Source organism: Mirounga leonina, unplaced genomic scaffold (assembly GCF_011800145.1).
Source record: "Mirounga leonina isolate KUSES-001 unplaced genomic scaffold, KU_Mleo_1.0 Mir_125, whole genome shotgun sequence".
NCBI classification, from domain to species: Eukaryota; Metazoa; Chordata; class Mammalia; order Carnivora; family Phocidae; genus Mirounga; species Mirounga leonina.
The window spans coordinates 28,317,485-28,333,609 of NW_023270305.1; the positions used below are offsets into that span (position 1 = coordinate 28,317,485).

Here is a 16,125-nt window from a genome sequence, read left to right on the forward strand (position 1 = left end):
TTCCTTCCTTCCTTCCTTCCTTCCTTCCTTCCTTCCTTCCTTCCTTCTTTCCTTCCTTCCTTCCTTCCTTCCTTCCTTCTTTCCTTCCTTCTTTCTTTCGAGAGGGGGAGAGGGAGAAGGGCAGAGAGAAAATCTCAGGCAGACTCCATGCCCAGTGTGGATCCTGATGCAGGGCTCAATCTCACAACCCTGAGATCATGACTTGAGCCAAAATCAGGAGTTGGATGCTTAACAGAATGAGCCACCCAGGCACCCCTCTTTTACCTCATTTTTTGAGTTTTTGTTTTGAATTTTTGTCCTTTTTCTCCAGTGTGAATATGAGTGGAGATGGAACAGAGTTTCATAATATCTCCCGGTCAAGGCATTCATGTTTTAGACTGACAAAGACAGCATCTTAAGATAAAAATGGCATTCGGGTATGCAAAAATGTATGTGGTTCATAGCATTTTGCAATGTGATTTTTCCCCGTTTTTTTCTTTTTTAGATATTTTTTGAAACTCACCATTCACTACCATCTTATATTAAAACATTCAAATTACACACTAAACAAGAGTATAAAAGAGTGAAGGTCCTTTTCTACCCTACCACTTCCCACGCAATAATTTGGTAGTCTTCCAGACTTCTTTCCTTATAATTATATAAATAATCATCTAATATCAACATACAATATCCTAATATCCTGCAACATACAAGATAAACATTCAAAGATCGGTTGCATTTCTATATATTAACAATAAATATGTGAACACTGAAAAAAACAATACCATTTACAATTGCTTTAAAAAAAGAAATGCTTAGGAGTAAATCTAACAAAACATATATAGAAATTATATGGCATTTATCTTACAGAAATCAAAACTTATATTCATGCAAATTCCTGCACACAAGTGTCTGTAGCAGCTTTATTTATAATAGCCCCGAAATGCAAATAACCCATATGTCCTTCAACAGATTCATAGACTATGGTATATCCATGCCATGGAATACTACTTAGCAATCAAAAGGAGTGAGCTATTGGTGCATGTAACCACTTGGATGAATCTTCACAGAATTATGCTGAATGAAAAGATCTACTCCCAAAGGGTTACATACTGTATGATTTCCATTCTTGAAATGAAAAATTACAGGAATGGAGAACAGATTGATGATTGCCAGGGGCTAAACAGTGAGTGATTGTGGGAGTGAAGTGGGTGCATTTATAAGGGCAATACAAGAGAGCCTTATGGTGACAGAAATGTTCTGTAACTGGACTGTATTGATGTCAATATACGCATTGTGATATTGTAGCATAGTTATGTGAGATGTTACCATTGGAGAAAACTGGGCAAAGGATACACGGGAACTCTCTATACTATTTCTTTCTTTTTTTTTTAAGATTTTATTTATTTATTTGACAGAGGGAGACACAGCAAGAGAGGGAACACAAGCAGGGGGAATGGGAGAGGGAGAAGCAGACTCCCTGCTGAGCAGGGAGCCCGACGCGGGGCTTGATCCCAGGACCCTGGGATCATGACCTGAGCCGAAGGCAGACGCTTAACAACTGAGCCACCCAGGCTCCCCTATACTATTTCTTTATATAATTTCTAATACTTGTATATGACTCTACAGTTATCTCATACTAAAAAGTTTAATTTAAAAATATATTGTTTCTTCAATAATGCACCTACCATACTGTTTTTAATAGCTGCTGACATATTTCGTGGAATGCCTTGTTTTAGCCCATATCCTGTAAGCCTGGGCAGAGGAATTTTTGTTTGTCTGTTTATGTGTTTTGTGTAATTTTTTTTTTTTTGGTAAAGATTAGAGGAGAAAGTAGTAAAAACTGGAAGGAGGAAAGTGTTTTTCTTTCTTTGAAACAAGCTTCTTAAAACTATTTTTGTATTTTACATTAAAAAGAGATATCCTTTCCTGGGAGTTTTACTGTTGACCCTGATGGGGGCTTGGCGGCGGGGGGGGGGGGGTTGGGGGGTCAGAGTGGGTCTGCAAGCTGTGGTCGGGTCTCTAAGCTGCTGTGACAGGCTATGAACAGCCTTTCATTTTCTTGTATTTAACAGCCCCAAATCCACCTTAGAAATGCCCTCAAATGTTTTTGTTATTGTCTGCATTTGAGGGCATCACCTATTTTTTCCCTTTTGTACATTTCCTTTTCTTTTCTTCAGCCTCCTCCTCCTCTCCTGGCTGACTCTTTGACTTAGTAATCAAGTTTTCACTTAAATAGTATTTGCCACTGAACGTTCCAAGTATTTGCCACTGAAAGTGATATAGGCTGCACCCAGAATCCAAGTCCATTGTCATGCTGATTTCTTTCACACTGAAGTTAGGTTTTCTAGGACAAGAGGGTGTGGTTTATGATGTTATCGAATACCCAACCGTTCCTATCAAGAGAAGCAAAGAAACCCAAATCCACAATTATTTTGTTTGAAACCTAAAACCTAAAAAAATGCGTTCATGAGCAAACTGTAAGCATCAGAAGAACTACCTGGAGTGAATTCAGTAGTTCATGAAGCTATTTGGCAGCCCTGTTTGTCCAGCTCTGGGTACCAGGCACACAAAGATGAACGAGGCCCTGCTGCACACTCACAATGCAGTGACATAGACATGGCCACTAATTACAATGACAAAGACAACAGCCAGCCTCCTGAAGCCCTTACCATTGTCAGGCCCTGAGAGCTTCCTCCCCTGTGTCTCCTGGGGGCTACAGTTACTATCACCTCTGCAGAGGAGGGCACTGAGGGTAGAGAGAAGGGGACTCCTCCACCTGCCAGAGCCCCACAGCTCACGGGGCTCAGTCCCTGGAAAATGCCTAGCAGAATGGGTCCGCGGTTCTATAACTGTGGGACAGCAACTCAAGGTTAACAAATGTTTTCATTTCGGGTAAATTGGGGGCCAACGCAAGTCCTTGTGAAAACCCATCTACTTGTTTTTTAAGCAAGATGTTTGGTCCAAAAAGATAGTGTCTGGCTCAGGTTCTTGGGGACAGCAGTGAGGAACAGCACCATCATTGGTCTTACCTTTTTAGTCACTTGGGGCCTAAGAGTCTTAAAAACAACCTGTTTTCTTAGTTTGGTTAAACAACCGCTGCCTACATTTCAATGTTCGTTCAATGTTAATTTCCATTGATTTAGCAACTTATCTTTTACATCAGGTTTTGAAAGTTTCAGATCTGAATTGCTAGGTTTCTGACAAATCTGAAAAGATCCTACACATTATGCATATCCCTTTTTTTCCCTAAACGTTAGTATGTCTTTTTCTTGATTTTTTTGAGGTGTTTTTTTTTTTTAATTTTAAGGGACCAAGGAAGGATAACATCACAAAATAAACTCAGTAATGAAAAATATGTTGCTGTTTTTCTTCCTCCTGCCTTTCTTGCTGTTCTCTCCCTCTTTCGAGAGGAATGGCAAAAGCGAGGGGAGGGCTGCAGCCTGTTGAGGCTCACCCTTGGTCTCCAGGAAGCTGGCCATGTCCTTACAGGTCGGCAGCAAACAGTGGGTCTCAGCAGGGTGCACACACCCCTCCCTGGTGAGTGGGTGATCACCCAGGAGCATCAGGAGGCCTCATTTCCCAAAACATAACCTCAGGCCTATGCATGAGCCTGCCTGAACTCACAGTGATGACAATCCCTGAAGCTGAGTGTAGGACACTGAAAGGACATTAAGAGCATGTAAAGTGAAATTAGCTTTACTATGTGCTATAACATCATCATCACCATCACAGCAGGTAATAAGAGTCATCTATGCCAAGCATATTGCTATGTTCTTTCCATATATCATCTCATTCAGTGCTTCTAAACCTACCCCTGGAGGAATGGCTAAAACACCCCAGAGTTTCTGATTCAGTAGAATTGGGACTGAAGAATTTGCATTTCTCACAAGTTTCTGGGAGACGAGGATCCTTGCTGGTCCTCATCTCTGAGGTCTAAGTTAATCCGTCCAAAACAACCCCATTTTACAATGAGGAAAAGGCAAGAAAAATCAGGGAACTTGACCACAAAGCTCATTGCTACTGACCATAAGCATCTGTTCAGCACAGTTTATTTTTCAGAGGAAGTAGCAAGTGCCTAAGAAAGCCCTAGATAGATGCCAAGGCTAAGGACTAGCGAATTGTGGCAGGGGTTTTAGAGTCAGGCATGGGAGGCCAGGAGGATCCAGGGTGATGCCTGTGGAAAGAGCAGTCCTGGAGGGTGCTTGTGTGGGGAACAAGGGGGTCCTGGTTATCATCAGGAGAGAACAGTCTGGAAAGATAGCCAGGGAAGGGGTTAAGGAACCATTTGGTGGATTACTTTCTCCCTGTGCGGGCTTCCTGGTGTCAGCACACCATGGCTCTGTTTGTGTGGGATTCTGTCCACACCATGCCTCTTCTTCTCCCCTTCAGGCTCCTTTTCCACATTTCCCATAAAAGGGGAAGGAATAGTTGAAAACTGAAGGAGGAAAAGAAACAACAAACTTTTCTTTTTGAGTTCATTTTGTGATGGACCTTTTGGACCCATGAAACTTAAAAAGAAGCAAACTAAAGAAAAAACTTCACATAATTATAGGAAAGGGAAAGAAGACTCATGAATAACATGAAAGCTTTTTCTAGATTTGTCACAAACTAATTCAGATTTGAAGATTGGAGAACGCAAGGAGAGGCTTGGCAGTATGGAAAGGTGTAAAGTGAGGCTGCAGACTGGGGGCCCCCTGCCAAATTCCACTGATATATTTTGGTTGGCTCACATTATTTGAAAAATACTCAAATCCGTTTAAAACATGGGAGTTTTCATACTAAAGCCCTTGGTTTCCAGATTTTCCAGAGGAAAAGGGAGTGCTAGCATCAGAGCTGTGGCTGGTTGGTAGCTGACCCTGTGAAAGGACATGGCTCTTGGTCGTAGCCCCTGCCAGCATATCACCCCAGTCTAGAAGGTTCTGGATCCAGACTTGGAGCACCACCACTCACCAACTGGGCCACTTTGGGGCTGGCATTTAATGGACTCTTCCTCCTCACCTGCCCCCGGCTGCCTCGTGAGTGTGACAGCACATCATAAACACGCAGCACAGTGGACCTTTAAGGAGGGGCTGGTTCCCAACAACGCAGGCACCCTTGGTCAAGTGGGCGTTAGGAAGAGACGCTTAGTGGCAGCCTGTGGACAGGGAAGGGAACCCATGTAAGGGAAGTGCCCTAAGACAGTGTCACCCATTTCTTTCCTTAAAAAAAAATTTTTTTAAGGTGTTTTAAAAATGTGTTTTCTAAAATTATTATGATTATTTTACAAGATCCATGCAGTCTACGTGGTGCTTTATAAGGCGTATCCGGCTACAGCTGGTGCACTTTGGGGGGTTTTATGGCAAATTATTCTCAGATTACTCTTTAATGCAGCAAGGTCTGCCTGTTGTCTGAGCTCCCTGGGTCATACGAAAAACCTTCAGACTTGATACAAAACAGCTGCCTCAGTCAGCTGTTCCAGAAAAGGAGCATCTTTAGGCCGAAGCAGCAGGAAAAAGGTTTTTGTAGCTGGTGGAGATTTTGAAAAATGTTAAATTACTCTTTCCTTGCCATTAAAATGTGATTTAATTTTGTTATTAACAAATTGTGTAAATCTGAAAAGAAGGACTCTGAGTGGGGGTTTGTGAAGTGCATTCTGGCACTACTTACAGTATGTCCTGGGGGGTTGTTCTCCAGGGAGGGCAGCAGCCCAAAACTCCAGCTGACCTCCGTGTCCCCGGGCCTCAGCCCTGGCAGGGCTGGGGTCAGGGGGCCAACCCCTAGGCCTCCCTCCTCTCTCTCCTCTGGGTTCCTGCTGAGACCAGCAACAAAAGGGTCAATTGTCTGAGGCCTCCCTTTGTCTCAGGGGGCTCTGTGGGCCTCTCTGAATGCCAAAGCATCTCTGTGCATGTGGGTCAGTGCATGTGTGCATGTCTGTATGAATGTGTGTATGTGCCTATGTGCTGGTGCACGCAGATGTCTGCATCTGAGTACTGTGTGAGCATGTGCATGCGTGTGTGCATATATGAACACATGCTTGTTGGGGCATGTGCACACACGAAGGGTGTACATGTGCATGCATATGTGTGAGTGTGGATATGCATGCATGCAAAAGTATGTGTGCACACGTGGGTAAGTTGCGTCTCAGTGCGCACATATGTATACATCTGTGTGCACGTGCATGTGTAAATTGGTTATGAAGTGTGTGCAGGTGCATGGTTGCATGCATGTCTGTGCAGACACAGGCAGGAGTGAGACTTGTTTAAAGCATGTCCGAGTTGCTGATGCTTCTTAGCAAGGGCGAGGGCTCAGAGAGGCCTGACTAGCTAGGTTCCTAATGCCAGAGCAGAAGATTATCTCTGGCCCATCTCTTAGCAGATGACACAGTTGCCGTTGTCTTATATCTGCTATGGTACAGAAGCCTCAGAGAGTTTTCTACCTTCCCTGGCTTCTCTGGGGTTGGAGAGTATGCAGGAAGAGGAGGAAGAGACATAAAGAGTCTCCTTGCTCATGTTCCAACCTGGGCCTTCAAAGCAAGGCCCACGAGCCCTTTTCTACGTTCCAGCATCTTGTCAGGGCTGCCTAATTAGATCCAGTGCATTCCGTGTGGAGTTTAAGCTCTGTTTCCAGAATGAGTGCACAGTGCCCTGTTCCCATCCACCACATGAGTCTGTTCCCATGTAGCTCCGGGCCCTTTGCATGGGTTTGGATCATCTTGTTCCCTGGCATGTCGTTACCTGGCCTGTTCACACAGAGGCCCGTGGGATGCTGTGGCGGGCCTGTGGATTCCCTGATTCGCACTTTCTTCCTTCACAAAGATAGCCTTTTTAAAATGACAATAAAACATATTGGATTCAGAAGCCAGGAAAAGGCAAATACAAGTGCTTAACTGAAATCCATCTCTGTGAAGGATTTATCACCCCACCTCTTTCAACCGGCACAGCTACCACCGAAAAACTTCCTCTGCTTTTTTCTTATTTTTGTCCCTCCCACGCCCATTTTCTCTCCCTACTCTAGCAAAGGCGTATCTTTCAACTGTGGAAAAGCCACCAATTAAGCAGTATTCTAAAGCTTATCAAAATATTCGGTTGGTAAAATTATCTTATAATTAGCCTCACTGGAAGCCAGAACTTTTTAACTCCAGGAAATGTAAAGTTACGTGGCACGTGAAATCGTAAATTGCTCATCCTGACCTTTTGGCTGCAGTTTCTGTTTTTATTTCCTTCCCTAAATAATTTCCTCCTTGTTCTTTAAATTCTTGATTGTCCCTGAGGCATCTTCCTTTTCCATTTGCTTAAATCTCAAAAAGATGTACTCCTGGTTCAGCTGACAGATAATTGAATATATTCAGGTGAGTGTGATATGAAATCACCTTGATGTTATGAATTTCATGCCTTCACTTCTAGATAATCTTTTTGTAAAATTAAGCCTATCTTCCCTGAGTCCCGGCTCACTGATGTCGGTTCTGCATTTGGGGTATGCATGGTGGTAACACACCGCCAAATTATTCTGGAGCTAAGCTGTTCGAACAGTGGCTGGGGGATTCTGCAGTGTGTTAAGCTGGACCGAAGTGTTGGGCTTTCTTTCTTTTAAAAAAAAAGTGTAATTGAAATATAGTTGACATGTAACATTATATTCATCCCAATGATTTTACTTCTCCTAACTCTCCCTCCCCATGCCTCTTCGTCACCCCCTCCACCCTCCCACTGCCCAGGGAGACTGCACCCACCCCCACCACCACTGGGGCTGACATCAGGGGAACTGCCAGTGATGTGTTTGGGGATGTGAAGGTTCAACTTAGGAGGACTTGGGCCCAGATGATGCTTGGATTTTTAACTGCTGTGAGTTCCTTAAACTAGTAGTGCCATAGTTCAGCCACAAGTGGGTTGATGAGACTTTCATAGGCATGGTTGAGGCTGATCATCATTTTTACATGATGAAATACTTCCTAAGTTCCAAGAACTAACTTAAAAATTAAATTGGAAAATGAAGGGCTGCCTGGGTGGCTCAGTGAGATAAGCATCCAACTCTTGATTTCTGCTCAGGTCATGATCTCAGGGTCATGGGATCAAGCCCTGTGTTGGACTCTGTGCTCAGTGGGGAGTCTACTTGGGATTCTCTCTCCTTCTCCCTCTGTTCCTCGCCCCCCCCCCCCACTAACTCTCGCTCTCTCTCTGTCTCTCTCTCTTAAAATAAGTAAATAAATAAAATCTTTAAAAAAATTTTTGGGAAATGGAAACATTTTCATAAATGAGGTATTGCCCATATATAATGGTAGTAGTGGTAGTTACTATTTATAGTTTTTCCGTTCCATAGGCAGTATGCACACATGTGTGCATGCACACACAGGTATAAACACAAAAATAGAAAAATTGCTTAATGCTTACATGAGAAAATAATTATTTGCCCATTATATAGTTGTAAACACTGTGGCTCTGAGAGTTTAAATAACTTGATGCCCATATAGTTAGCAGTTGAACTCGTGTGGCCTGACTCTTCTGGAATTTGCTACTGACCTTGCACGAACTAGCTGAGGTCCATGCCGTATGACTCGACCCCCACTTATGCTTGAGAGGTTTCCATGACACCCCCACAGAGTAAAAAGGAAATCACGGTGTCCCCTTGGCCTCCACTTGTCACTGTGTCCAGCAATGGTATACACTTTCTCTTGATGTCACCCATGTACGGCAGGCTCGGTCTTTTTGCTGTCCTCAGAGGCGTAATTTGCTGACCTTGAGCTTATGGAATCAGTGTGAAGATTGTGCAGATCCTCCTGGCAAGACTGGCTCAGGTGGTCAGTCCCCCATGGCCTGGTCTCGACTCGGCTCTCCTGGGGCAGGGGGGTAGGGAAAGAACTCCTCCCAGGACCCGGGTCCGACAAACCTCAGAATCAGCCACACACGGAATCCCGTCCTTTCACGGCTGTGTCTCAGAGCTGGAAGAGCCCTGTTTTGCTCATACAAACAGAGAGTAGAATGCTGGTTGCCAGGGGCTGGGGGTGGGAGGAAATGGGGAGGTGTTGGTCAGAGGGTATAAACTTTGAGTTGTAAGAGGAATGAGCTCTGGAGATTTAATGCACAGTGTGGTGGCTATAGTTAACGATACTGTATTGTATACTTAAAATTTGCTAAGAGAGTAGATCTTAAGTGGTCTCACCGAAAAAAGAAAAAAAAGGTAACTATGTGACGTGATGGATGTGTTAATTAATGTGATAATGTATGGTAATAATTTCACACTGTATATGTATATCAAATCATCACATTGTATACATTAAATATATACAATTTATTTGTTAATTATACCCCAATAAAAAATAAATTAAATTTAAAAAAATTTAAGAAAAAAGAAAAAAAGAAAAAATGCAAAATAAAATAAAATAAAATAAAAAGCTCTGTTATGGAAGGTCTTCCAGATGAGAGACACCCATCTAACTTGAGAAACACATGAAATATTTTAGGTGTCTCTAAGACCCTTTCTTTTTTTTTTTTTTTTTAAGACCCTTTCAAAATATGGCTGTCCTTTAAGAACTATGTTGAAACTAAAGATCTGTCATTAAAAGGTGTTATTTATGAAACATAAGCAGTAGGAGATTTTAGGAAATGTTTAAAAAATAATGGACCATAATAAGTTAATTTTCTTGTGAACTCAGCATACTCTTAATATTATTTAATATGTATTTTCCCCTCTTTTTAATTACAGCTTGGGTTGACGATAGCCATTCGCTACAGCCACAGGTAAAGTTAATTTTTTTTTTTTCTCTTAAGGGATAACCTTACTGGTTTATAGCTTTTGGTTTGCTTAAGTCTGTGGGTTTTTTGAGCTTAATTTTGGTGGCTGCTCTACCCATGGTATCAGTTCACAGCAATTAGAATTGTTCTAGTTGCTTGACTGGTGGAGATTACTGGCTATTTGGAGGAATAGGGTTTCTACGTAAAAGTGGTGGTAGGTAGTACATTTCTTTTAAAACAAAAAATGTACTGCTGTAGGGCAGGGACACAAGTGATTTCTGGGGAATATATTCCATCTAAGGATAAGAACAGAAATCAGGGCTGTCCTGCATGAGAGGCGGAGGCCAGACAAACAGAAAGCTGGGTGAAGGCTTGTTAGTGAAGCCCCTGGCCCCTCCATGGGGCCCCCCCTCTTGTCTTACAGTCATCTGAGGATGGCTAAATGCTCCATTTTTTGTCTTGCTTCATGATTTCTGCCTTTTCCCCGAGTGCACCATGTTTATGAAGAACGTTGGTTTCTTGTACTAATATTCATTAAAATGTATTACAATGTTGAATTAGTTAAAGATCCAGTCTCCATGGAGGGGCACCAAGCAATGTCCCCCCTGTCTTTACACAAACAGCTCACAGCCTCCCCAAGTGCCACCCGCCGGTCAGCTTGGGACATCTGGCCAGCTCTCCACAAACAAACTGTAGTTACCTCAAAGGTTGCCTCCTAAAAATGCTTATAACAGGTTGTATGTACTCGTTTACATTCAGCTCTGACTTGAGCCACAAAGTGGGCAATCAGAGAGGCCTCGAAAAGCTGTTGGTGCCCCGTGTGGGGTAGAGCAGGAAGAAGGCAGGACTGGGTGAGAACCACCTGGAACTGGCATTGAGTGTGTGGGAAGAAAAGTGTTCATGCTAGACGTTTCTAGATACTCTCGGAAGAACGCTGCTCCAGAGCAGCTCAGATTACTTCCCGGATCGTAGGTGTGCGTGATGCTTGCGCACGGCCAGGTGGGGCGTCCTGCAGAAGCACCTGTTCCCTTGTCAGCATGGCCAGGCTGCTGGACTGACAGGATGTACAACCGCTCTGCCCCTGGGAAGCCTGGTGTGGACAGCAGGTCCTGGACTCTCATGTGGGCTGGATACTTGGTGGGGATGTGCGTGTGGAGGGGGTGGAGGGCAGATTTTGCCCTTTCCATTCTTTTCCTTTTGGTGGAACTTTCCTCATATCTGAGTCCCTCTCCTCAAGAAAAGTAGCTGCCTGTTTCTGCAGGAGAGCTGAAGGTGCCTCTTCCCTAAGAAAGCTAAGGCCTTGCTCTGGTTTGGAGAACAAACATGTGCTTGTTCCCGCAATGGGGAAGGTTACTCTGTGGCTCTCTGGAGAGTTCTAACTGGTGCAGAAACTCAGAGTCTATATGGAGCTTGAGAAGAAAGCGTTCTTTATTTTTTTTTAAAGGTTTTTTTTTTTTGATGTAGTGTTCCATGATTCATTGTTTGTGTATAACACCCAGTGCTCCATTCAATACGTGCCCTCTTTAATACCCATCACCAGGCTAACCCATCTCCCCACCCTCCTCCCCTCTAGAACCCTCGGTTTGTTTCTCAGAGTCCACAGTCTCTCACGGTTCATCTTCCCCTCGGATTTCCCCCCCTTCATTTTTCCCTTCCTACGATCTTCTTTTTAATACTTGGTGAGGCTGAGGGACTTTTGCCAACTCTCAGCCTTTTCCAATCAGGGAATCAGGTAAGAAAGCAGAGCAGGGTAGACCTGACGGAAGGCTGGATGGTGCCTTTGCCCCTGTGCTTAAATGGGGTCGGGCCTGTGTTGTGGAGAATATTCATTCTCGCCCCGCCCTTGGCCAGGGCAGGCACCTGGCATCTTTCCGTATGGTTACCAACACCTCACTGGGTTGGTGGAGACTCTTCTGTCCCTCCTGTTGCCTGGCCCTGTCACCCACCTCTGTCCTTAAAGAGAAGGAAGAAGATGAAGGGGGTGGGTTTCTGGTTGTGTCTCTTCTTTAAAAAAATCCTGCTAGTTTATTTAGATTAATTGAAGCTTCAGTCTTTCTGTTGATTACTTTTTTTTTTTTTTGGTAAAATACACCTAACATAAAATTTGTTATTTTAACCCTTAAAAAAGGTTAAAAAGTATACCGTTCAGTGATATTAAGTACATTCACATTCTTGTGCAACTATCACCACATCCATCTCTAGAACTTTTTCGTCTTCCCGAAGTGAAACTCAATACTCATTGAGCAGTAACTCCCCACCCTCCCTGCCTCCAGCCCTTGGTAACCCCCATTCTACTTAATGTCTCTGAATTTGACTACTATAGGATCCTCATATAAGTGGAATCATACAGTATTTATCTTTTTGTGTCTGGCTTCTTTCACTTAGCATAATGTCCTCAGGATTTATCCATGTTGTAGCGTGTGTCAGATTTCCTTCCTTTTTAAGGTTGAATAATACTCCATTGCATATGTGTGTGTGTATGTGTGTATCTATATATCTATATAGATAAATGAATATATATATCACTTTTTGCTAATCCTTTCATCTGTCAGTAGACATTTGGGTTGCTTCTGCCTTTGGCTATTGTTAACGATGCTGCTATATACATGAGCATTTAAAAATCTCTTTGAAACCTTGCTTTCAATTCTTTTGGGTATATACCCAGAAGTGGAATTGCTGGATCATATGGTAATTGTATTTTTAGTTTTTTGAGGAATCGTCATACTGTTCTTCTGTTGATTACTTTTTAAAATGGGGTTGTATCCTATGTGTATGTAGTTCTGGGTCCCCTTCAAAGGCTCACAGTTGCTATTGAGAAACATATTCTATTTCTATTGTCATGTCTACCCAGAACCCAGATGCTGGAATTAAGGGCTTCCTAGGTCCTCTTCATGTGGGTAAGGATAATTTTGGAAGCAAGGTTTGGGACTTGAGGTTTTAATAACCAGGTCCGTTTCCCAAAATCTAACAGGAGGGCCAGGGCCAAGAGCAATGGTGCGAGAATCCTGTAGTAGATGGAGGTGGGACGAAGGGAAGGGAGGAGGTGAACGTGGCTCCCGACAGCATCACTGGGAGGATAGGTTCACTTAGGAATGGGTGGGAGGGACTTCAAGGACATGAGTATGCAGAGGAGGAGAGGAATCACTAAATCCTATGAACTTGGTGGGCAGGCAGTGCCTCTCAGCCTGCCATAGACACATGGGGCAGAGCAGCCTGGAACAGGGGAGCCCTTGTGTGGGGGACTTAAGGCCCAAAGGATGCCTGGTTCTGTTTTTATACATCTGCATTTTTGCCACAGCCATCAAATCTCCCTTGTTATGATGAAGAAAGCTAGAGCATCCTTTCCCCTGATTCCTGTACTAACACTTGTCCACCCCAACAACTCCCACCCCTGCCCTCAGACATGCTGTTTAGCCTCTAACTCCTGCTAGACCAGTAACGCCAGATTTGGTTGTGTGGTATGCGAGTGTGTGTCTGTGTATGCGTCTGTGTGTGAGACGTCATGTGGGGTCAGATGCTGAGGGGTCAGGAAGTGGAGAACGACATAGTCATATTCTGATGACATAGATGTGCCAAGCAAGGAGGAGCATCGACTGTGACCGACTCTGCATTTGACAACAGGTCCTGCACACATTTCATTTATTATCATGGTGTTTTAATTTATTTTTGTAAAGTCAAGTCATTTTCACAGAGTGGAAAAATTGCCTCTTAGTGTTCATTCCCCCACGGCTTGGCTTGAGGTTTTCGAGTGGAATCCACACCATGGTAACAGCTGGGTAACCCCCAGAAGTGCCCTTTGCAGATAACAGCTCTTGGGGCCCCACCACCCACACAGTGGGGAAATTGTTCCCCACTGTGTGGGTGTTTTGTTTTTTTCTTTTTCTATAAGTCTGAAAGAGGATTTAGATGTTCTTCTTGTCCGTCCCTGTGCAGCAGCCTGGAGAAGCCTGCTCCCTCCTGGTGGGAGCTCCTGGGCAGAGACCAAGTGGCTCAGAAGTGACCCTCTCACTTTGGGTCTTGCTTCTCTGATACAACGGAGAGGCCACGTGAGCCAACAGCATGCCATTTTTGCACATGGCCCCTGTGTCTGTGTTTCCAAGAATTGCCCATGGAAGCAGGGTGGGAGAGCAGTGAACTAGCCCCCAACAGAATTATTTTCTTTCTTGTTCCTGTTCATTGTCTTTCTTTAATAAATAAGGAGGGAAGCAACTTTTCCACTTGGCTCTGTTACAGTTAAATGGAAGTTCATAGAGGTTTGACTTTTAGATGAAGCCTAAAGATGTTTCTTTCCCACAACTGACTTTTTCTATCCATTTCTCAGAGGCCCTAATGAAGGCCAAATTTGGTACCCTGTCCCAGGCCTGTGCCCTAACCCTAATTTTGGAGTTACAGGTACCAACCCCCTAACAGGTTTTGGTGTTCCCTGAGGGCTGGCCAGGGGAAGGCAGGATTGGGGAGCTTGTGTGTGGTCAGTCCCAGAGAAGTGGGCAAGTTGACAGTTTGATGATCCCTGAGTTGGACTTTGGAGGGCATGGCCTTACGCCGAAAACGCAGACCCCTTGATTAAATGTCATTCTGAGACTGCCTTCGGGTGTTTGCTTTGAATGAGCCAGAGGGCCTAGCAAGAAGTGAAGGGGTCATGTACTTTTGTGTTCTGATTTAGATTAGAGTGGAGTTTGAAGTTTATAGATGAATCAGAATGCTTATTGAATGGACAGCCTGCATCAATGAACAAATGAAATTGTCATCTTGAAATACAAAGGGAGGGAAAGACAAGAAACAGGGCCATCAGGCCTATTGGACTTTGATTTCAAGTGTTGGCAAATACCTAGCAACTCCCATTTGGAGCTGGTTTGATCTTGTGGAGACAGCTGGGGGACACTGTTGTTCTCCAAATTTTGTAAAAATAAACAAAGATGTCTTTCTGCCCTTCCCCCCCCTCCCCCCCCTTCCAGGGAATAGTTGTTTCTGTCACTGGGGCTTTCTGGCCAACTGTTCCATCTGTCTCTTTTTCAGACTTCACAGTGAGGTCCTGACCAGATTTATACACAGGTTGCCAAGAAATTTATTCAACCCCAATGGCATAATCTTAAAAGCAAAGTCATCTTTTGGAAGGTTACATTTTTAAGATAACCTTAACACAAAATATTGCCCCTGAAGAGCAGAATATGAATACTCTCAGGGTGTCTGAATTATGTGATCTGACTCAGTGAGGACCTCCGACGCTGCAGATATGTTGTTGGCCTCTTACAGCAGAGCTCTGCTTAAGGCTGTGGATATGCCTGGAGAGTGGGAGATGCTTTTCAGGGTCCAGGGGGTAAGGGGTATGTGAATGTGCCTTCCTGTGCCTCTCCCATCCCCTTTAATCCCTTGTCTGATTTTAATTTGGTGGCCTTATTCTCCAAAGACATCCTGGTCCAGGCTCTCGGCCGTTTCCCCAGTCAAACCTGCTTATCACGTGTCTGATGCCACACCCACAGGATGGTCTCTGGGAGGATATTTTGCCTGCCAGTAAGAGAATCTTTCTCAAATACAGATCTGATTGTGCACCTCCCACTCAAAAGTTTCCACCCACGTCTGAGCTCAGGGAACAGAATTCTGATCCCAGACTTCCTCTCCAACCCTGTCTCCTCATATTTTGCAGCCCTGATCTTCCTGCCTGCTCCACCCCTTGCTCTTGCTATTTCCTTTGAAGAATTAACTTGCCTCTTCTCTTCGGCATTAGGGAGCTCCCACTCCTCCAGTGGCTCCTTGGATGGAAAAGATGTGACCTCATTTTCAAAAATTTGTCAAGGAACCATGTTCTTTTCTGTTGTTAGGGCTCAGGGCTGACCTCAACTTTGCGTCTTTTCGTTTCTATACCAGGGAGCAGGTTGGAGAGGCAGACTGCATTCTTGTCCCCCTCCCACATCAGAACATGTGGACTCTACAACCCAGCACTTAGAGCCAAGGCCATTTGGCAAAGCCATCCTGGGTGGGTGAGTTTGGAAGGAACTGGTCAGTCTTTCCTTTATGGTATCTCTGAAGAATGACCATTCCCTTACTTTCAAAAGGGCAAGGCACCTAACTTAAATTGATCCAGAGATTTGACAAAACCCCAATTCAAACATAGAAACGTAAATGTAAATATTTTGCATAATGGTAAGCTAATTCAAAGAGTGACAAGTTAATTAAAAAATTTATATGTAAAGGCAAAAAACCTGGATTAGCCAAAGCAATTTTGAAAGAGTTAAAAGACTTACACTACCCGGCTTCAAGACTTACATAGGAATCAAAGCAGTGTGGTCAAAGGACAGATAGGCCAGTCGGACAGAATGAAGAATCTGAAAGCAGACCCACACATATCTGATCAATTGATTTTCACCAGAAGCACCAAGATAATTCAGTGGAGAATGGATATAAATGGTACTGGAACAATTGAACACCCTTTAAAGAAAAA

The 16,125-nt window shown here is 43.8% G+C and overlaps 1 protein-coding gene across 1 annotated transcript in view; it reads left to right on the forward strand.

Annotated features, from left to right (window-relative positions):
* ACOXL (acyl-CoA oxidase like) overlaps positions 1 to 16,125 on the forward strand; it is a 322,912-nt gene that overhangs the window by 72,098 nt on the left and 234,689 nt on the right. The window contains exon 10 of the mRNA XM_035001042.1: positions 9,658 to 9,692. Coding sequence (XP_034856933.1) covers positions 9,658 to 9,692 — 35 coding nt within the window. The remainder of the gene's footprint in view (positions 1 to 9,657; positions 9,693 to 16,125) is intronic.